At 49.0% G+C, this 21,665-nt stretch overlaps 1 protein-coding gene across 1 annotated transcript in view; it reads left to right on the top strand.

Moving 5' to 3' along the window:
• SMOX (spermine oxidase) overlaps positions 1 to 21,047 on the top strand; it is a 56,777-nt gene extending 35,730 nt beyond the window's left edge. Inside the window, exons 3-7 of the mRNA XM_048510025.1 lie at positions 4,165 to 4,391; positions 8,151 to 8,324; positions 12,360 to 13,059; positions 17,445 to 17,605; positions 20,537 to 21,047. Of these exons, the coding sequence (XP_048365982.1) occupies positions 4,165 to 4,391; positions 8,151 to 8,324; positions 12,360 to 13,059; positions 17,445 to 17,605; positions 20,537 to 20,674 (1,400 nt within the window). The 3' untranslated portion in view covers positions 20,675 to 21,047. The remainder of the gene's footprint in view (positions 1 to 4,164; positions 4,392 to 8,150; positions 8,325 to 12,359; positions 13,060 to 17,444; positions 17,606 to 20,536) is intronic.
• The last annotated feature ends 618 nt before the right edge of the window (positions 21,048 to 21,665 follow it).

The following is a 21,665-nucleotide window of genomic DNA, read 5'->3' as shown; positions in this document are numbered from 1 at the left end:
CCCTCTCAGGAGGGGACGTCGACGAGAGAGGATGCTCGACAGGTCCCGGCATCCGACCTTTCCGCTGGGGATTGAGAACGCGGTGAGATTTGGCACCGGCCTTCGAACGGGAAGCCGTTTGTGTGCTGTCGTGTCGAAAATAACTCCCGGGCAGCATGTGCCGTTCGGCAGGAGGGAAGCACTTAATAATTCGAATCCTTTGGGGGCTCTTTCTTCGATCAACACCTGCAGACCGTTTCCTTACAGGCAGAATCTCTGAACACGCACACCAGAGTCTCAGGCTCTTGCGAAGAGCACACATGAGGCACTTCTCATGCAAACTCTGCACCTTTCTCGTGAGACCCGGAGGCTGTACTGCTGGGGCTCCACAGCATCTGTGATTCCGAGAGAGCCAGCGTGGTGTAGTGGTTACGAGCAGGTGCACTGTAATCTGGAGAACCGGGTTTGATTCCCCGCTCGGCCACTTGGAGCTGTGGAGGCTTATCTGGTGAACCAGATTAGCTTGTGCTCTCCAACACATGCCAGCTGGGTGACCTTGGACTAGTCACAGTTCTTTGGAGCTCTGTCAGCTCCACCTACCTCACAGGGTATTTGTTGTGGGGGTGGGGGGAAGGGAAAGAAGGTTATAAGCCCCTTTGAGTCTCCTTACAGGAGAGAAAGTGGGAATATAAATCCAAACTCTTCTTCTTTTTCTTCCATGCATGGATTGGTACTGTGTGTAGGTTTTAGCATCCCTACAGTACCCAAGATGGAAGTCCAAGTAGCATTTCTGCTCCCGTGGGGTATGGCACCCATGCCTCGTTGAGAAGAACAAAAGCTAATGATAGAACATTTTCCTGTAAGGAGACTCAAAGGGGCTTACAATCGCCTTTCCTCCTCCCCCATAACAAACACTCTGAGGTGGGTGGGGCTGAGAGAGCTCTGAAAAGCTGTGACTAACCCAAGGTCACCCAGCTGGCCTGTGTTGGAGAGCACAAGCTAATCTGGTTCACCAGATAAACCTCCACAACTCAAGCGGCAGAGCAGGGAATCAAACCCGGTTCTCCAGATTAGAGTGCACCCGCTCTTAACCACTACACCACGCAGAGTGTGCATTTTAACCCAGATGTCCTCATCCTAGTCCAACGCTTTAACAGTTACACCATGCAGACTTTCTTTGTGTCTCTCTCCAGTTAGCAGAGGGCACACTTGGCTGCTGCCGCTTCAGGGAACAAGACAAGATCGAACGGGTTTAAGTTACAGGAGGTTACAGGAGGGTTACAGTTAAGTTACAGGAGGGTACGTTTCAATTGGGAAACCTTATCAGTAGATGCAGTTTGACGACGGAGCCAGTTACCTGGGGCGGAGGCAGCATTGCCGGTACCTGTCAACTAGTGGGGGTTGGGGTATGTTTAACTTCAGGAAACAAATACTAGGAGAGCACAGCTGGTGATCTGGCGACGTCATTTCCAGCAAGTGCCAGACATGATGTGATCATGTTCTCGGCAATGCAGGGACGCTGGGATATTTGGACAAAATTCTGTGTGTTTGTGTGTGTTAAGTGCTTTCAGGTCACTCCCGATGTCCTCCCCCCCATAACATCAGTGGACTCTACCGCCCCCTCCCCTCCCCTCCCCCCCTCTTTTAGGGGATTTGATAGTAGGCCGCTTGGTATTTAGAAGCTGCATTTCAATGGGGTTGGTTTTAATGAATATAGAGCTATGATTACTATTAATTAATTTTGATATTTATTGTTTTTATTTGTGCTCTACCTGTGTATCTTGTTTATCTTGTTGTTCACCGCCCTGAGCCCTCCGGGGGAGGGCTGTATATAAATATAATAAATAAATAAAATAAAAATAAATAAAACATCCCATTGTTAACAACCTTGCTCAGGTATCACGGAGAGCTGTTTTTATAGACCCAATTCATCTCACATCGAGTCTTCATTTTCCTTCCACCTTTCCAAGCATTACTATGTTTTCCAGTGACTCTTGTCTTCGCATTATGTGAGTTTAGTCAGCGTGGTGTAGTGGCTGAGAGCAGTGGACTCCGATCGGGAGAATTGGGTCTGATTCTCCACTCCTCCACCTGAGCGGTGGTCTCTTACCTGGTGAGAACTGCATTTGTTTCCCACCTCCTTCACATGAAGCCTTCTGGGTGACCTTGGGCTAGTCACAGTTCTCACTGAACTCTCTCAGCCCCACCTGCCTCACAAAGTGTCTGTTGTGGGAAGAGGAAGGGAAAAGGAGTTTATAAGCCTTGTTGAGACTCCTTGTAGGAGAGCAAGGCAGGGTATACATCTGAACTCTTCTTCATTTTAGCTTTCAGAGACAGTTCAGGCTTGATTGGATGAAGAACCCACTGATTTGTTTTTCGAGGGCGTCTACATTATCCACAACACTCTCTTCCAACCTGACATTTCAAAGGAATCTGCTTTCTTCCAGTCAGCTTTCTTTATTGTCCATCTTTCATGCCCATTCAGAATATTATTATTATTGTTGTTGTTGTTGCTCTTGTTTTTCTCTCTTTCTCACAATACTAGAACCAGGGGGCATCCATTGAAAATGATGGGGGGAAGAATTAGGACTAATAAAAGGAAACACTTCTTCACACAACGTGTGATTGGTGTTTGGAATATGCTGCCACAGGAGGGGGTGATGGCCACTAACCTGGATAGCTTTAAAAGGGGCTTGGACAGATTTATGGAGGAGAAGTCAATTTATGGCTACCAATCTTGATCCTCCTTGATCTGAGATTGCAAATGCCTTAGCAGACCAGGTGCTCGGGAGCAACAGCCGCAGAAGGCCATTGCTTTCACCTCCTGCGTGCGAGCTCCCAAAGGCACCTGGTGGGCCACTGCGAGTAGCAGAGAGCAGGACTAGATGGACTCTGGTCTGATCCAGCTGGCTTGTTCTTATGTTCTTATGTTCTTATGTTTAGATTTATTCTCTGCCCTTTATGATAGTCTCAGGGCGGGTTACGATAAAAATCATAATAAAATCCTGTACAATACAAAAGTAAAACCACTATAAAACCAATCGGAAAACATAAAAGACTCTAACCCCCCACCCACCCACCCAATCACCCTCACAAGTGAGAGGAGTGTACAGGATACCTCGAGCTCCCCCCTCAACCCAGCAAAGGGGGGGAGGGGGGAATCAGTCAAATGCTCAGGTGAAAAGGCTAGTAATCCAGGTGCTGAAACTCCCAAGAGAGTAGGCGGCTGGTGTTAGGTCTCGGACCTTGAAACAATAAATGGGCTCTGTACTGTTGAGCAGCAGTGTTTATTAATAGGTCAGTCAGCTGCACAAAGCCAGTTCTGGGGAACCTGACTTTTGCTACCTGTTTTATTCCGATGTTAATTCCCCCTCCCATTTTCCCAAGGAATGTGAGAAAGAGTTAGTTTGGAGCTAAGGCGTCCCAAGGTCGGCAATAGATAGAGACAGAGCCCCCACAGGACACCGAAAACAATCCCGTTTCCCATGAGACCAAAGTGTCAGGGGAAAGCCTAGTTATCTACTCGGTGTGCAAAGCCATAAAGCAAAGATCAAGGAAAGAATGTCCCAGAACGCCAGTGATAGCATACAGCAGGCTGGTTACATATATCTTGTAGCAATTAAATTGAGCTAGGAATGCATCTCCATCAATTAGATACGCTCCCCTGACTGCTGGTGGTATTCCACAGTGTTGGGGCCACGAATGAGAAGGGTCTCCAGCCTGCCCCTATCCCCCCTCACCTCTGAAGGGGGCAGAACAACTGGGGAGGGGGAGCTCTCCCTCCAACCTCAGTGCCAAGGCAGGAATATATGAGCGGACGATCTCTCTCAAGTAACTAGGCCTGTGCCGTTTAGGACTTAACTTGTGGGTTTGATTGGATTTAGGTGTCATTGGCCTTGAAAGATGATTAGATGACTTCATGAAGGAAAGGACCATAATTTTTGTTTTGTTTTGTTATGCAGACGGTGTTTGCTACATATTTTCCCGTTCCCCATCAGCTGACATTTTGTTCTTTTCCGTTTCAAAAAGGAGCATCATTGAGTTTTTAAAAGGTTCCCTCTGTTTCTCTTTCCCGCTGACGACCTCCTCCTCCTCCTCCTCCTCCTGCTCCTCCTCCTGCTCCTCTTCTTCTTCCTCCTCCTCCTCCTCCTCCTCCTCCTCCTCCTCCTCCTCCTCCTCCTCCAGGAAACGCGACTTTTGAACTGGGAGCCACGTGGATTCATGGTTCAAATGGGAATCCAGTCTATCATCTAGCAGAAGACAATGGCTTACTCGAGGAGACCACGGATAGCGAGCGGAGCATCGGCCGGATCAGCCTGTACTCCAAGAACGGAGTGGCTTATCATCTCACTAACAATGGTCAGAGGATCCCGAAAGATGTGGTTGAAGAATTCAGTGATTTATACAACGAGGTTTGTGCCGCAGGGGGCTAAAGGGCGTTTAGAAGCACTGGCCGGCGTGGTGCAGTGGTTAGGAGTAGGTGGAGAACTGGGCTTGATTCCCCACTCCTCTGCCTGAGTGGCAGAGGCTTATCTGGTGAACCAGATTCTGCACACCTACATTCTTGCTGGGTGACTTTGGGGCAGTCGCAGTTCTTTGGAACTCTGTCAGCCACATGTACCTCACAAGGTGTCTGTTGTAGGGAGAAGAGGGAAAAAGAGCTTGTAAGCCACCTTGAATCTTCTTACAGGAGAGAAAGGTGGGGTATAGATCCAAACTTCTCTTCCTGCTCCTCCTCCTCCTTCATCTCCTCCTCCTCCTCCTCTTTCTTCTTTCTTCTTTCTTCTTTCTTCTTTCTTCTTCTTCTTCTTCTGCTTCTTCTTCTTCCTCCTCCTCCTCCTCCTCCTCTTCTTCTTCCTCCTCCTCCTCTTCTTCTTCCTCCTCCTCCTCCTCTTCTTCTTCTTCTTCCTCCTCCTCCTCCTCCTCCTCCTCCTCTTCTTCTTCTTCTTCTTCTTCCTCCTCCTCCTCCCTTTCCTTAATCCTTTCAAAACCCGCTGGTTTTGGACGTACAGAGCTTGCATACCGTGACAGATCACTGGATCACCTAAACCCATTCACTCCAGCCTGCTGGGGGCAGGATCCCAAGGCCAGGAGAGCAGGAGGCTTTTCCTAGTGTTGCTATTGGAGCTGGCTTAGCTGGTGTCTAACAGCATCTTAGATTTTCGTGGCATGAGCTTTTGAGGATTAAAGCTGCCTTCCTCAGAGACACATCAGGTTGGTCTCAAACGCCCATACCCTGAACATGATGCCGGTTTCTGGGGTACGTCTGGACTCCGAGACAGCTGCTATGCTGGAGACCAACATGGCTGCTCTCTGAGACTTTAACGGGAGACGTGGGAAATAGAACCTGGGGTTTTCTGCCTGCAAAGTGGGCTGCGCTGCCGCTCTGCCAGACACTTTTCTCTGTTGCTGTCACAGCCGTTGCTCTTTTATTTATTTGTGGGAATAATGAGCCTTTGTGCTCTTTGCGACTTGCTGGGGGCATTCCTTTTTTTATAGCTGTTCTCAGAGTCAAACAGCATATTAAGGTGACAGAAAAAAGCCCCCATGAAAGGCTTGCTTTCCTTTTGGAATTCAGTCCGGCTGGGCACTTCTTCAAGGATTGGGAGAGTGAAAAGACTCCTTAACCCTTTCCTCTGCTTCTGTTTTCTCATTAGGAAAAACCCCTCTCTTCACACTGATTTTAGCCCCACCGGGGCAAAAAACATGAGAATATTGATGTTTTTATTTTCCTGGTGGAAAGGGAACAATAAGGGAACAGCCATCTTGAATATGCCTTCCTCCCTCCCTCCCTCCTTCTCTCCTCCCTCCCTCCTTCCCTCCCTCCCTCCTCCCTTCCTCCCTCCCTCCCTCCCTCCCTCCTTCCCTCCTTCTCTCCTTCCCTCCCTCCTCCCTTCCTCCCTCCTCCCTCCCTCCCTCCCTTCCTCCCTCCTTCCTTCCTTCCTTCCTTCCTCCCTCCCTCCTTCCCTCCTCCCTCCCTCCCTCCCTCCTTCCCTTCCTCCCTCCTTCCTCCCTCCCTCCCTCCTCCCTTCTCCCTTCCTCCCTCCCTCCCTCCCTCCTTCCCTCCCTCCCTCCCTCCTTCCCTCCTTCTCTCCTTCCCTCCCTCCTCCCTTCCTCCCTCCCCTCCCTCCCTCCCTTCCTCCTTCCCTCCTTCCCTCCTTCCCTCCCTCCTTTTCTCCTTCCCTCCTTCCCTCCTCCCTCCCTCCCTCCCTCCCTTCCTCCCTCCCTCCTCCCTCCCTCCCTCCTTCCCTCCTCCCTCCCTCCTCCCTCCCTCCCTCCTCCCTTCCTACCTCCCTTCCGCCCTTCCTCCCTTCCTCCCTCCCTCCTCCCTTCCTCCCTCCTTCCCTCCTCCCTCCCTCCCTCCTCTCTCCCTCCCTCCCTCCCTTCCTCCCTCCCTCCTCCCTTCCTCCCTCCTTCCCTCCTCCCTCCCTCTTCCCTCCCTCCCTCCCTCCCTCCTCCCTCCCTCCCTCCCTCCCTTCCTCCCTCCCTCCTCCCTTCCTCCCTCCTTCCCTCCTCCCTCCCTCTTCCCTCCCTCCCTCCCTCCTCCCTTCCTACCTCCCTTCCGCCCTTCCTCCCTCCCTCCCTCCTTCCCTCCCTCCTTCCCTCCTCCCTCCCTCCCTCCCTCCTTCCCTCCTTCCCTCCTCCCTCCCTCCCCCCTCCCTGTCAGATCTAGTAAACGAGGGAGGGTCAGCCCTGATTAGTACTGGAATGGGAGGCAACCAAGGATGTCTAGAGTTGAGGCAGGCAATGGCAAACCACCTCTGAAGGTCTCTTGCCTTGATAACTCAAGGGATTGCCATAAGCTGGCTGGCCTTAAAAAGGGGGGGGGGAGAAAAGAAAGCTGGCCAATAAAGGGTGTGTGTGTGTGGGGAGAAAAGAAAAACAAGTCAGCCAAACTTCGAGTTTCTTGTTTTCACGTCAAGCTTGCCAGTGGTCCCGTCTGTGAAGGGCTGTGTGTGGGGGGTGCTCGGCAGAGGCATTAGTCGGATCCTCTTAGAACATTCCGAACGGCACTTTCCGTGCTAGGAATTAGGGTCACGCCAGTGGCGTGGATTAGCACAGCAGTGTTTTTTCTTTCATAAGGAGATTCTGCCGCAGCAGCTGGGCTTTGAGTTTAAAAAATCAGGGCCTTTTCTCAGCCAGGTACGAGAAGAAAACAAGGGGCGCTAAACTCAGCCCCGGCTAACCGGCTAACTTGATTTGAATGCAGTTTTGCTTGTCTTATAAATGCGTGGTCCTCTTCCAAGCCACAGGGGGCTTGTGAAAACTGAGCAGTATGATGCCAAGGCCCAGAGAAGCACTGGTGTAGTGGTTAAGGCAGGTACATTCTAACCTGGAGAACTGGGTTTGATTCCCCGTCCTCCACCTGTGTGGCAGGTGAAAAAGATGTATTTCTGCACTCCTACATTCCTGGTGGGTGACCTTGGGCCAGTCACAGTTCTCTCAGAACTCTTTCAGCCTCACCTACCTCACAAGGGGCCTGTTGTGGGGAGAGGAAGGGAAAGGAGCTTATAAACCACCTTGAGTCTCCTTACAGGAGAGAAAATCCTCCTCCTCCTCCTCCTCCTCCTTCTCCTCCTCCTCCTCCTCCTCCTCCTCCTCCTCCTCCTCCTCCTCCTGCTGCTGCTGCTTCTGCTGTCAAAATTGTGCTATTGAGTGGTTTGGGGAAAGAGGGAAGAAAAGTAACATGACTAGCAGGGGCAGATGGTTGAGTCTGTGGCTTACATGGAGACCTGCCCACCTTTCTGGACCTCCTTTAGGAACTTGGCTTCTTTTGTATCATGACAGGAGTCCGGGCCGCGCCAGGCAGAGGCCGGACTAATAAAAGGAAACACTTCTTCACGCAACGTGTGATTGGTGTTTGGAATATGCTGCCACAGGAGGTGGTGATGGCCACTAACCTGGATAGCTTTAAAAGGGGCTTGGACAGATTTATGGAGGAGAAGTCGATCTATGGCTACCAATCTTGATCCTCTTTGATCTGAGATTGCAAATGCCTTAACAGACCAGGTGCTCAGGAGCAGGAGCAGCAGAAGGCCATTGCTTTCACATCCTGCAGGTGAGCTCCCAAAGGCACCTGGTGGGCCACTGCGAGTAGCAGAGAGCTGGACTAGATGGACTCTGGTCTGATCCAGCTGGCTTGTTCTTATGTTCTTATGTTCTTATGACAGGTCTATAACCTGACTCAGGAGTTCTTCCAAAGTGGTAAACCAGTCAATGCCGAGAGCAAGAACAGCGTGGGCGTCTTCACACGAGATGTCGTGCGCAACCGCATCAAAGCCGATCCAGACGACTCAGAGGCGATCAAGAGGCTAAAGCTGGCTATGATCCAACAGTACCTTAAGGTCAGAAAACGTGACTGAATTCTCTCTCTCTCTCTCTCTCTCTCTCTCTCTCTCTCTCTCTCTCTCTCTCTCTCACACACACACACACACACACACACACACACACACACACACACACACACACACACACAGAGTTGTATGATACAATGCGTTAGTCTAATGGCTCTCAAAGGTACGGATCAGGACTGAAAAGGGGACTGCAACTCCAAGGTTGCTAAGAGAGGAGGAGTGATGGAAAATGTGGCTCTGCCTCTGCCAAATGTATAAAATCGCTTTCAGACACGTTCTGTTGCTCGCTACTGCTATACATCTGTCAAAACAAAAAATATATATTTTTGAACTTGTTCCACTGCTGTGAGATTCTGGTGTTTTATGTTGGAGAGAGGCAGAATTACATGGAGTTAATTTGCAAATGGGTCCCCCCCCAAATATTGAAGTGGGCACGCTACCTGAAAAGTAGGAGCAGCAGTGGTGTAGGAGGTTAAGAGCTCGTGTATCTAATCTGGAGGAACCGGGTTTGATTCCCAGCTCTGCCGCCTGAGCTGTGGAGGCTTCTCTGGGGAATTCAGATTAGCCTGTACACTCCCACACACTCCATTTGGCCTGGGTGACCTTGGAGCTGATCACAGGCTTCTCAGGAGCTCCTCTCAGCCCCACCCACCTCACAGGGTGTTTGTTGTGAGGGGGGAAGGGCAAGGAGATTGTAAGCCCCTTTGAGTCTCCTGCAGGAGAGAAAGGGGGGATATAAATCCAAACTCCTCCTCCTCCTCCTCCTCCTCCTCCTCCTCCTCCTCCTCCTTCTTCTTCTTGCCCTGGATTGAGAAATACTTGAGGATTTTGGGGTGGAGCCAGAGGAGGGGAGGGTTTAAGGAGGGGAGGGACTTCAGTGGGTTATAATCTATTCTACCTTCCAAAGTGGCCATTTTCTCCAGGTGAACTGATCTCTGGAGATCAGTCGTAGTAATGGGAGATCTCCAGCTACAATCTGAAGGTTCTACCACAGGGGTGTCCGACTGTGGCGCTTCAGATGTTCATGGACTACAATTCCCATCAGCCCCTTCTGGCATGGCCAGGGTGGGAGAAAGAACCATTTTCATTGGTTAACAAGTGTAAAGGGTGCAATTTGCAAGCGCAATTTGCATGTGTTAAGTAGAATCCACCCATTTTAGCATATGTAAGTGGAATCCACTCGTTTTCGCATAGGTATGTAACATATGTATGTTACATGTGGATGTATGAGACATGTATGTAACCTGTGGAATGTCCCACCCTGGACATTCCACAGGTGCCTATACTCCACTTGCTTTACTACCATCCGATCCTCTGAAGATGCCAGCCACAGGTGCAGGCGAAACGTCAGGAGAAAATGCTACTGGAGCTCGGTCACACAGCCCGGAAAACCCACAGCACCATCGCTGTGACTGCCAATCCAGCAAGTTCAATGGCAGAGTTTTAATCTGAACCTGGATCTTCCCAGTGCTAGTTTGATACTAGACCAGTGGTGGCGAACCTATGGCAAGGGTGCCAGAGGTGGCATTCAGAGCCCTCTCTGTGGGCACGCACAAACAGAGTCCCCCCCCCCACACACACACATCTAGGCTGGCCTGGGCCACTGGGCTCGATTATTAGCATTAAACCTAAGACCTAGTTTTGGGGAAGCAGTGTAGGTAACCCTGTTAATCACTGTTAAACCCCACTGATTTTCATGCGCAGAACTAAAGTGTGATCCTTTACCTGGAAGTAAGCTCGGTTGCTGGCAATGGGGCTTGCTTCTGAAATGCGAGTAGAAGCCTCCTCCTAGGGCCAGTGATCCACCACATTACTGGAAGAATTGCAGTGAAAGCTTCAAAGCAAAGCCACAGAGCTACTGCACCAAGCTTACTCCCGGAGTAGCGGTGCCTTGTAAGAGGCTCAACTGTTTTCTAAACTGAAGACCTCGAAGTTATTCAGGGAATTAGAATTGCCGTGTTGGCACTTTGCGATAATAAATAAGTTGGGTTTTGGGGTTGCGAATTTTGGGCACTTTCGGGTCTCGACGAAAGGTTAAGCCATCCACTGTACTGGAGCCATGCTGGTTTTTTCTGTATACAAGAGTGAATGCAGGACTATTGGTCTGCCTTGCACCAGCAACTGTCTAGCATTCTCCTTGGAAGCCTTTTGACTGGGAATGGCAAGGGCTGAATCTGGGACACAGCAGGGCGGGTAAAGTGAATGTTCTGCCCTTCAGCCAGAGCTCCCTCCCCACCAACCACAATCAAAACCATCATTAGTTCTGGTTGACATCAGAACAGTGCTCCCTTATTCCACCACTGTCCTTTTCCCCCTTGCAGAAATTCAGTCCAAATATTTGGTTTCCTCAGCAGCCTGATAGCCCTGCCTAGCCCAGTCTCATTGAAACTTGGAAGCTAAGCAGGGTCGGCCCTGGTGAGCCCTTGGATGAGAGACCACCAAGGAAGAACAGGGTGACATGATAGGGTTGCTATGTTGGTGAGGGAGCAAGCTTGTTTTCTGCTGCTCCAGAGACTGGGACCAGGAGTCATGGATTCAAGGTGAAGGAAAAGTGATTCCACCTGAACATCAGGAAAAACTTCCTGACAGTAAGGGCTGTTCGGCAGTGGAATGCACAACCTCAGTTCCGCAGTGGAATGCACTACCTTCATTGGAGGTTTTTAAAAAGAGGCGGGATGGCCATCTGTCAGGAGTGCTTTGATTGTGTGTTCCTACATTGCGGGGGGTTGGACTTGGGATCTCTCCAACTCTATGATTCTAGGGTTGCTAGGAAGACAAAGGCAATGGAAAACCACCTCTGCTCATGGTCCGAGGGTTGCTTTGAGTTGGTTGCAATTTGATGTCCTACACAGCTTACCCTTCAGGCTGTAGTCCGCTGGCCAGCGTGGTGTAGTGGTTAAGAGCAGTGGACTCTAACCTTCAGAACCAGGTTTGATTTCCCCACTCCTCCACTGCTGGGTGGCCTTGGACCAGTCACAGTTCTGTCAGAACTCTTTCAGCCCCACCTACCTCTATGTCCTGCTCTATGTCCCAGGTTCAGTCCTTGCCAATCCCAATGAAAAGGGTTCCAGGGAGCAGGCTAGACAGCTGCTTTGATTGTGTATTCCTGGATGGTAGGGGGTTGGGCTTGATGGCCTTGTGGTCTCTTCCAACTCTACGATTCTACCTCACAAGGTATCTGTTCTGAGCAGAGGAAGGGAAAGGAGTTTGTAAACCCCTTTGAGTCTCCTTACAGGAGAGAGAGGTGGGTATAAATCCAAACTCTTCTACTGTGTAGACAGAATGCTGGACTCGGTGGGTCTTTGGTCTCATATACTATGGCTCTTCTAATGATCTTACAATTGTGTTTGGCATCTCCAAATTGACTATGGGGGAGCAACCCTTTGTTGGCTGGTCCTCAGTATCTCTTGGTTTTTTAATTTTTATTTATTTATTTTTAGATTTCTACCCCACCCATCCCCGAAGCGCTCAGGGCAGCAACAACAAAATAAAACCAATGCAATAAAATAGAATAAATATTTAAAATACAACTATAAACCATCAACATTTCAATGGCAACTTAACCCCCCAACTATCCCATGGGAGGCCAGTAATAGTAAAAATCAGCCCGCCTGGCCCCTAAACACTCAGTGGAAGAGTTCCGTCTCGCAGGCCCTGTGGAAAGAACTCGAATCCCACCTGGTCCTGATCTCACTCGGGACCCCATTCCACCAGGTAGGGGCCAGGACCAAAAAGGTCAGCTGGAGATCCTTTGGGCTGGAAATTACCAGCAGGTTCTCCTCTGAGGAGCGAAGGGACCTAATTGGGTGATATGGGGAAAGGCGGTCCCTAAGGTATGTGGGTTCAAGACCACTCACTGCCTTATAGATCAAAACCAATACCTTGAAAATGACCCAGAACTCGATAGAGCATAGTGGTTCTGTTTGGCTAACATTAGCCTTGCGGCATCTGTGATTTGTTTACTGCATCTTCTGGTACTGAGTTCCACAAACCCCGACACGGTAACACTGTCCTGTTTTCCCATAGGTGGAAAGTTGTGAGAGCAGCTCCCACAGCATGGACGAGGTCTCTCTCAGTGAATTCGGGGAGTGGACCGAAATCCCAGGGGCCCATCACATCATCCCTTACGGCTTCATGAAGATCATAGAGATCCTGTCTCGTTCCATCCCAGACTCGGTCATCCAACTGAACAAGCCGGTGAAGTGCGTCCACTGGAACCAGTCCATCAGCAAGGAGATAGAGCGCGTGGCAGACCACAACAGCGACCACCTGGAAGAGGACGTGGGCTTCCACGTCTTCGTGGAGTGCGAGGACTGCGAGTTCATCCCGGCCGACCACGTCGTCATGACGGTGTCCCTGGGGGTCCTGAAGAAGCGCCACGAGAGCATGTTCCAGCCCCACCTGCCCGAGGAGAAGGTGACGGCCATCCAGAAACTGGGCATCAGCACCACGGACAAGATCTTCCTGGAGTTCGAGGAGCCCTTCTGGAGCCCCGAGTGCAACAGCATCCAGTTTGTCTGGGAGGACGAGGCTGAGAGCGAGAGCCTGACCTACCCGGAGGAACTGTGGTACAAGAAGATCTGCAGCTTCGATGTCCTCTACCCGCCAGAGCGCTACGGCCACGTCCTCAGCGGCTGGATTTGTGGGGAGGAAGCCCTGATCATGGAGAAGTGCGATGACGAAACCGTGGCGGAGACCTGCACTGAGATGCTGCGCAAATTTACAGGTCTGTGATATTGGTGCCTCCCCTCTCGGGTTCTGCAATGAAAGGAGAGGAGTAGGGGTATGAAGGGAATGTGGTGAAATATGGTGGAATCGCCTTGTAGTGGTTAAGAGCAGGTGCACTCTGATCTGGAGAACTGGGTTTGACTCCCTGATCTGCCACGTGAGCTGTGGAGGCTTACCTGGTGAACCAAATTAGCTTGTGCACTCCAACACATGCCAGCTGGGTGACTTTGGGCTAGTCACAGTTCTTTGGAGCTCTGTCAGCCCCACCTACCTCACAGGGTGTTCGTTGTGGGGGGGGGGGGGGAAGGGAAAGGAGGTTGCAAGCCCCTTTGAGTCTCCTTACAGCAGAGTTCCCTGGACCACCGTTTGGCAAGCAGCCCCTGTTTTGCTGTTGGTTGGAAAACTACCCATCAGCTTCTCATGTGCTTTGAGTCTCATCTGTGATCCGGATTTTCTTCCTCGTGATCATTAGGATCATAGAATTGGAAGGGACCTTTAGGGTCATCTAGCCCAACCCCCTGCTCAGTGCAGCATCATTTGCTTTTAGTGTTTCCTGTCTACACAGAAACAGTCTGAACACAAGAAACTGGTCCATAAAAACTGATAGTCATGCAGACTGGTAGCTTCTCTCCAGGGTCATTCACATTACGTACTACATAGTCCTTAACTGCAGATTCCAGGCAGTGAAACTGGGACCTTCTGCACGCAAAGGGCAGACTTGAACACGGGGCTGTGGCCCCTCCTGTTTCTAGGACTGTGGTTTCACACGCGGATTAGCATAGTGGATTTACGGGGATTTTTTTCTGTCACAACCCACTGGAGCCGAGCCAGCGCATGCACGACTGACCATTGAGGCTGTTGGCAAATCTGATTAAAGCGGTGCCCCGTTGAAACAATCTCAGGACTTTTATTCTTATTTGGAGGCTTTTGTAAACTTGGGATTAAAGCATCCTGTTTTCCTAAACCAGTTGGAGATGGACTTGTTGCAAAAACTTCTTCTGCAGGGCTAGGAAACATATCCTCCAGCTCCAGGTTAGCTTCCAATGGAGCAAATCTATTTGATAGTGTTAAATCCCCTCAATTAGGTTTGCCTCCCACTGGAGAATTTAGCTTCGGTGAAAAGAGCTTTAGGTCCAATTTTTTGGGTCTGTTTACTAGACTTCTGGCATGGAGAGTGTGGGGATGAAAGGTACCGTTTCCTCCCGTTCTTCATTTTAGATAGCAGCCGTAAAACAATCAGACAATGAATAAAATATTCGCACAGGAGCAATTAATTACACTAAGCTAAAACAGACGCTTAAGACGCCAAAGGCTGGTAAAAAATACTAAGTAGCAAAGTGCAGACTTGAACACGGGGCTGTGGCCCCTCCTGTTTCTAGGACTGTGGTTTCACACGCGGATTAGCATAGTGGATTTACGGGGATTTTTTCTGTCACAACCCACTGGAGCCGAGCCAGCGCATGCACGACTGACCATTGAGGCTGTTGGCAAATCTGATTAAAGCGGTGCCCCGTTGAAACAATCTCAGGACTTGCATTACCGGCCTTTGTTGATCTAAGCCTCTCTGTTTCGCTTTGGGGGGGATCCGGCAGCTTTCGAGTTCACAGGAGTGCGGTAGTAGCTCAGGACACAACCGATACGGCCTGCTTTCTCTGGGAGCGATTTTGACTATGCTGAAAATCCCAGTCTTCTTTTGATCGTCTGGTTACTGGTGCTTTACGTTATTATTCAAAGACTTCAGCATTTAGGTCAACAGGTGGCGGCAAAGCCTTTTGAACTGAATTATAAAATGGCCTGGAGGTAACGTGGGTTGACAGGTGGGGATGTGCGGTGCTGACTGTACGCCCCATTTCTGGAATCCACCTTTTACGATACAAAGTGAGTTTCAGTGGGAATCCATTTGGTCTGCAGTAAAAGAGAGAGCTGGCATGGTTTAGTAGTTAAGAACAGGTAGACTCTAATCTGGAGAACTGAGTTTAGGTTCCCCACTCCTCTACCTGAGCAGTGGACTCTTAGCTGGTGAACTGGGTTTGTTTCCTCACTCTTTCACATGAAGCTTGCTGGGTGACCTTGGACTAGTCCCAGTTCTTTTTGAACTCTCTCAGCCCCGCCTACCTCACAAGGTGTCTGTTGTGGAGAGAGGAAGGGAAAGGAGTTTGCCCTTTGAGTCTCCTTATAGTAGGAGGAGAGAAAGAGGGTATCAATCCAAATTCCTCTTAATCCCTGTGCAGTAGCATCTTAAGAGATCAACAAGAATCCAACTTGTACCCTGATAATTTTTTGGTCTCTTAAGGTGTTACTGCGCCTTAGTTTAGTGATACAAACTGAGAGACTGTCAGGATTTCATCTCTGACTTGGGCTTTGCAGGCATTTGGAAGCTGAATTTCACATCTGAGTAACAAAGATGAGGAACACACACACTTGGGTGGGGTTTACACTACTGGGGAGTGGTGCATTAACAAGATCTTGGGGATAAGGATGGACAGTAAGTTAAATAAGAGCAGCCAGCATGATGCAGCAATAAAAAGGAGTAACGTGATCTTGGAGTGGTGTATCAACTAGGCTTGGCGATTCGACAGGCCTGATTCAGCCGTTTCAGCTCGGATTTGGGCCGAATTCAAGTGGCCCGAATCGAGCTGAATCCGAATCAATTTGAGTGCCCAAATCTGATTTGGGCATTCAAATGGATTTGAGGGAATTGGGAGCTTCATGGGCTCCCTTTAAAGGACCCCCGGAACCAAACTTGGGTGGTATCATCAGGAGAGTCTCCAGATGATACCCTGAAATGTTGGTGTTGCTAGCTTTAAAAATGCACCACTTGCAGGCCAAAACACAAAAAAACCCAAAAAATTCAGACGGACCCACACATATTCGGATATCTGAATTTATTCGGGTATGCCGAATATGGCATTCAGGCTTATTCAGGCATACAGATACTTTTATGCCCAAATAAGCCTGAATCCGAATTTTACCGAATATTTTCGGTATTGCTCAACCCTAGTATCAACAGAGGCATAACATCCAAATTGCAAGGACATAGCCCCACTTGTACTCTGCATTGGGGTATTGTGTACAGTTCTGGAGGCCTCACTTCAAAAAGGACAGGGGACAGAATGGAACAGGTGCAGAGGAGAGCGATGAAGACTATCGGGTCTGAGAGACCCAGCCCAGTGAGGAAAGTACTAACCACAGCCAACCCTGCTGAGCTTCCCGGATCTAACAAGGTCATGCTAGCTTGGGCCATGCGGGGTAGGGCAAAAGACAAAGAAAGCTGGTCTGCCTCTGTGTAGCAACCCTGGGTTTCCTTGGTGGTCTTCCATCTAAGAACTGGCCAAGGCCAACCCTGCTTAGCTTCCAAGATTTTACAGGAGGTCAAGCTAACCTGGACCGTATACATCAGAGTTCCTTTTTCTAGGCCAGGGTAAATATTTTCACAGTGCTTTAGTGTCCTGCTATTCACAACATTAGCAGCGAGACTGACTTTTCATGACGAGTTCAGTTTCACCTTGCCTGTATGCAAACAGACCTTGGGTTAATGTGTGACCCCAAAGAAAGTCTTTTTTGGCGGGGTGGTGGTGGTGGTGGTGGTGTTCTTCCCACAGTAGGCTCTGCAAAGATCAGGTAGCATGACCTGTCTTTAACAAGGAGGCTGTAATAAATGTTGATTATGCAGGTGATAGGATCTTGTGCGCTCAAAAACAACTCTGACCTCTGTGCAAGGCAAAACTGTGGGCTGTTGACACCACCGGAAAGTGACTATTGCAAAAGGCAGGTCCACTCACAGAACGTTGGGAAATTCCAGGCTATCCTACAGTAGATTCTTCCATTCAGAGAGTGGATCCTCTTTCATGCATCAGAATCTTTGTTTTGGTTTGGGGAGAAGATGTTTTTGGGCTTACCTTTCCAAAAAACGAGGACTTTGTTGTCCTATCAGCCACCAGGACTGGTGGCCAAGCACAGAAGTATTGGAAAGGCTGGGTCTGGCTCAGGTGGTGCGCATGGAGCTGGGGTGCACATGCCCAGGATGTGCTCAGAACTTTGCTGACCAATCAGCAACTACCATGTTCTTGTGTTCTATTTAAGACCCTCTGGATCTTACCCACAAGTCTCAAGAAGAAGAGTTTGGATTTATATTCCCCCTTTCTCTCCTGTAAGGAGACTCAAGGTGGCTTACAAGCTCCTTTCCCTTACTCTCCCCTCAGCTGACACCTGGTGAGGTCGGTGGGGCTGAGAGAGTCCTGAGAGAACTGTGTCTAGCTCAAGAGTACATCATGTTCTCCGTGTTGAAACTCCTATTTCAGTTGTTGGGTTTCTGGGGATGTATTTTGGGATGGTTTGCCGCTTCTCACTCACCTCCATTCTCTCGGTTGTTTTTTGGTTTAGGGAATCCCGACATTCCAAAACCTCGGCGGATCCTCCGATCCTCGTGGGGCAGCAATCCGTATTTCCGTGGCTCATATTCCTACACTCAAGTTGGTTCCAGCGGAGTGGATGTGGAGAAGCTGGCCAAGCCACTGCCTTATACTGAGAGCTCCAAGACAGCTGTAAGTACACTCCGGATGAGAACCCGAACTGGGAATGCCGAGATCCAGAGGTGTACAGCCTGTATAGGGACATGGGGTCACCTATGTCTCTGGAAGCACACCTTTTGGTCACGTGGCGGGGGACCAAGCCCCGCCCCCCACCTCTGTGCAGGCTGGCTTTTGGGCAAAATGCAGCCCGCACGGAGGCCAGGGGTGGGGCCTAGGGGGCATGGCCACACCTGAGCCCCGCCCCCAGGTGCAGCGGACGCCCGGAGAAGGAGTTGTCTCTGGGCGCTGTTTTCCCCCCAATTCGCCTCTGCTGAGATCTGCCGTGGGTTTCCAGACTGCGATTCCCATTGGGCTCACTAAGATACAAACCAAACATTGCATTAAAACTAACTTTGGCTGAGTGGACCCCCACAGTGGGCTGCCATGGTGACTTTAGGAACCCCCAGGTGACCCCTTAGCCCCTGGAATTCTATCACCTTAGCTCATGCTCTTGGCAGTCCTGACAAAAGCAATTACTGTCCATTTTTTCCTGACTTCCCTTCAAAGACTCAGAGCGATGCACTCGGTTCTATCCCACTGAGTTTGTTCTTGCAGCAATCAATGTCTCTATGAGAGTGAATGAATCAAGCATCCAGGAAATAGCACTATACTTAGGCTATCTCCAAATCATACATGAAGTGAACAAAGGTTTGATAGCCAGTGCATATAAATATACATATATAAACAATAGATAAGCAACCACCCAAACAAAAACGTGGTAGGAACAGCAACCTGCGCAACACTGCGTCTAAAAAAGACTGCACCGTCTATTCTCGTGGAAGCAACCGCAATCAATTTTCAGAATCGGAAAATGATTCAAAGTTCATATCCTCAACAGAAGATGCGGGGACAGGTTTTCCGGATGTCTTTCTTCCTGTTTCATGTGGAACAGGAATTCCCACTTCCTCTGCAAGGCGGTATAAACACTGCCTTGGCCTGAAATTTCTGCTTCCTGCAGGTGCTTGAAGGACCGCTTTTTGCTATCTTCATCTCAGTATGCACACTCATGACACGTCCTAATAAATCTGGGTGAAAAAACCCGAGAGATTTAGTGCTTCGGGACTGGCCTCCCTTCCTGTTGCTGCCCTTCCCTTTCCCATCCTCAAATGGTGCATTCGTTTACTCTTGGTTTGCTTTTAGTGCTATCTTTGTATGATATTTCATACAATTTGTATCGACGATATTTTTTCATAAATTGTATTTTATATTGTTAACTTCTCTGAGCCCACTGCAGCGGGAAGAGTGAGATATTAAATCCAAATAAATACATAACATAGGGTGGTGGCTATACAGTCAATGTGGCTGCCACAGGAAGCAGAATCCCCCCACATACGAAGCCCAAGTGCAAAGACGAAGAGGAGTAATTAAGAACATAAGAACATAAGAACTGGCCTGCTGGATCAGACCAGAGTCCATCTAGTCCAGCACTCTGCTACTCGCAGTGGCCCACCAGGTGCCTTTGGGAGCTCACATGCAGGAGGTGAAAGCAATGGCCTTCTGCTGCTGCTGCTCCTGAGCACCTGGTCTGCTAAGGCATTTGCAATCTCAGATCAAGGAGGATCAAGATTGGGAGCCAGAGATCGACTTCTCCTCCACAAATCTGTCCAAGCCCCTTTTAAAGCTATCCAGGTGAGTGGCCATCACCACCTCCTGTGGCAGCATATTCCAAACACCAATCACACGTTGTGTGAAGAAGTGTTTCCTTTTATTAGTTCTAATTCTTCCCCCCAGCATTTTCAATGGATGCCCCCTGGTTCTAGTATTGTGAGAAAGAGAGAAAAAATTTCTCTCTGTCAACATTTTCTACCCCATGCATAATTTTATAGACTTCAATCATATCCCCCCTCAGACGTCTCCTCTCCAAACTAAAGAGTCCCAAACGCTGCAGCCTCTCCTCATAAGGAAGGTGCTCCAATCCTTCAATCATCCTCGTTGCCCTTCTCTGCACTTTTTCTATCTCTTCGATATCCTTTTTGAGATGTGGCGACCAGAACTGAACACAGTACTCCAAGTGCGGTCGCACCACGTCTTTATATAAGGGATATATATAATTAAAAGATATAATATATAATATATAATTAAAAGACAGACAGACAGGGACGGACGGTCGGACGGACGGATGGACGGTCGGACGGACGGATGGACGGTCGGACGGACGGACGGACGGACGGACGGACGGATAGACTGATGGATAGACTGATGGACAGATAGATGGACAGATAGATACTGAGAAAGCAGAGCTGGAGAATAAGGCAAATACTATGGTGGCAGAGAGCCACTGAAACATAGTAATCTGCACCGCCAATCAGATCTCCAGTGGCCAATCAGAATATGCTAAAATGGGTGGATTCCACTGAACACATGCAAATCACACTTGCAAATTGTACCTTTAACACTTTTAACCACTGCAAATGGTTCTTACTTCCACCCTGGACATTCCACAGGTATATACACTCCACTTGCTTTACTACCATCAGATCCTCGGAAGAAGCCAACCACAGATGCAGGCAAAACGTCAGGAGCAAATGCTACTGGAACATGGCCTTGCAACCCAGAAAACTCACAACACCCTAATCAGAAGCTTTGTTAGAAAAAGTCCTGCCTGGTCCTACCCACCATATTAGCAGTCCCTGGCTTAATTCTTTGACATGTCCTCGTTGGCTGTCCGCATAGCATGGAGAACCAGTCATGAGTCTGTGGAGCATTTTCTGACATAGAGGAGAACTGTGGAGCTCTTGTGTATACAGAGCTCTGTGTGTGCCGGAAAATGTCGTCCTGGTCTTGCCTTTCCATGACAGTTGATTAACGGGACCTTTTTTTTTTTCTTTTCTGAAATGCTTTTTGGTATATTACATCATCTCTTTCTTTTTTTCTCCCACTTTCTCCCCCTGCCCGGATTTCCAGCCTATGCAGGTGATGTTTTCGGGTGAGGCCACCCACAGGAAGTACTATTCCACTACCCATGGTGCTTTGCTTTCTGGCCAGAGAGAGGCGGCTCACCTTGCCGAAATGTACCAAGACCTCTTAACGTGCAGGGACTGACGGGCCGGGCCGAAAGTTTCCGAAGAACCACTAACTCGTGATTCCTTTTACAGTTGTGTGTTAAAATAATTCTTTCCCCACCCCCTTTCTTTCTTTTTTCTAACTGCTAAGAATAGACATTTTTTTATCTTTTTATATTTTAAAAGAAGTCTTACCTATTTTAACCCATAGTCGACTGATCGTAGCTTATTTTCACGTACTGTATTCTTAACAGGGAAAGGTGCTCTTTCTGGTCTGGGTGAAACCTGTTCTTTCTTTTCTCTGTGTAATTTGATTTCCGATTACACTACTGCTTCTTCTCTTGGAGGCATTCTGTCCTCCGGCCCCTGTATTGTAAGTGCCTTCTATACTTCAATAAATGTTGTAATAACCACAGAGTTTGAGCATTTGCTTTGGAACATGCAAGTTTTGATCTACCGTATATACTCATGTATAAGTCGAATTTTTCAGCACATTTTTAATGCTGAAAAAGCTCCCCTCGACTTATATGCGGGTCATTAAAATTTTTTGTGTGCTTTTACTTTGCCAGCCAGCAGGGGGCGCAGTTTTTATGCTAGCGGCACCAACATTTCAGGGTACCCTCAGAAGACTCTCCTGGTGATACCAGCCAAGTTTGGTAAAGTTTGGTTCAGGGGGTCCAAAATTATGGACCCCCAAAGGAGGTGCCCCCATTCCCCATTGTTTTCAATGGGAGCTATTAGTAGATGGGGCTACCCTTTTGAGGGTCCATAACTTTGGACCCTCTGAACCAAACTTCACCAAACCTGGCTGGTCTCATCAGGAGAGTCTCTTTATGATACCAGCCAGGTTTGGTGAAGTTTGGGTCAGGGGATCCAAAGTTATTGATCCCCAAAGGGGTGCCCCATCCCCCATTGTTTACAATGGAAGCTAATAGTAGATTTTCCATTTCTGATAATATCCCTCTTAAAATCTAAGTTGGGTTACATTTGGACATACAGATGATGATGAGGAATCCAGTTTTGAAGGATTT

This window comes from Sphaerodactylus townsendi, linkage group LG10 (genome assembly GCF_021028975.2).
Source record: "Sphaerodactylus townsendi isolate TG3544 linkage group LG10, MPM_Stown_v2.3, whole genome shotgun sequence".
Lineage (NCBI taxonomy): Eukaryota > Metazoa > Chordata > Lepidosauria > Squamata > Sphaerodactylidae > Sphaerodactylus > Sphaerodactylus townsendi.
Note: the sequence above shows the minus strand (reverse complement) of the source record. Positions and strands in the feature narration are given on the sequence as shown.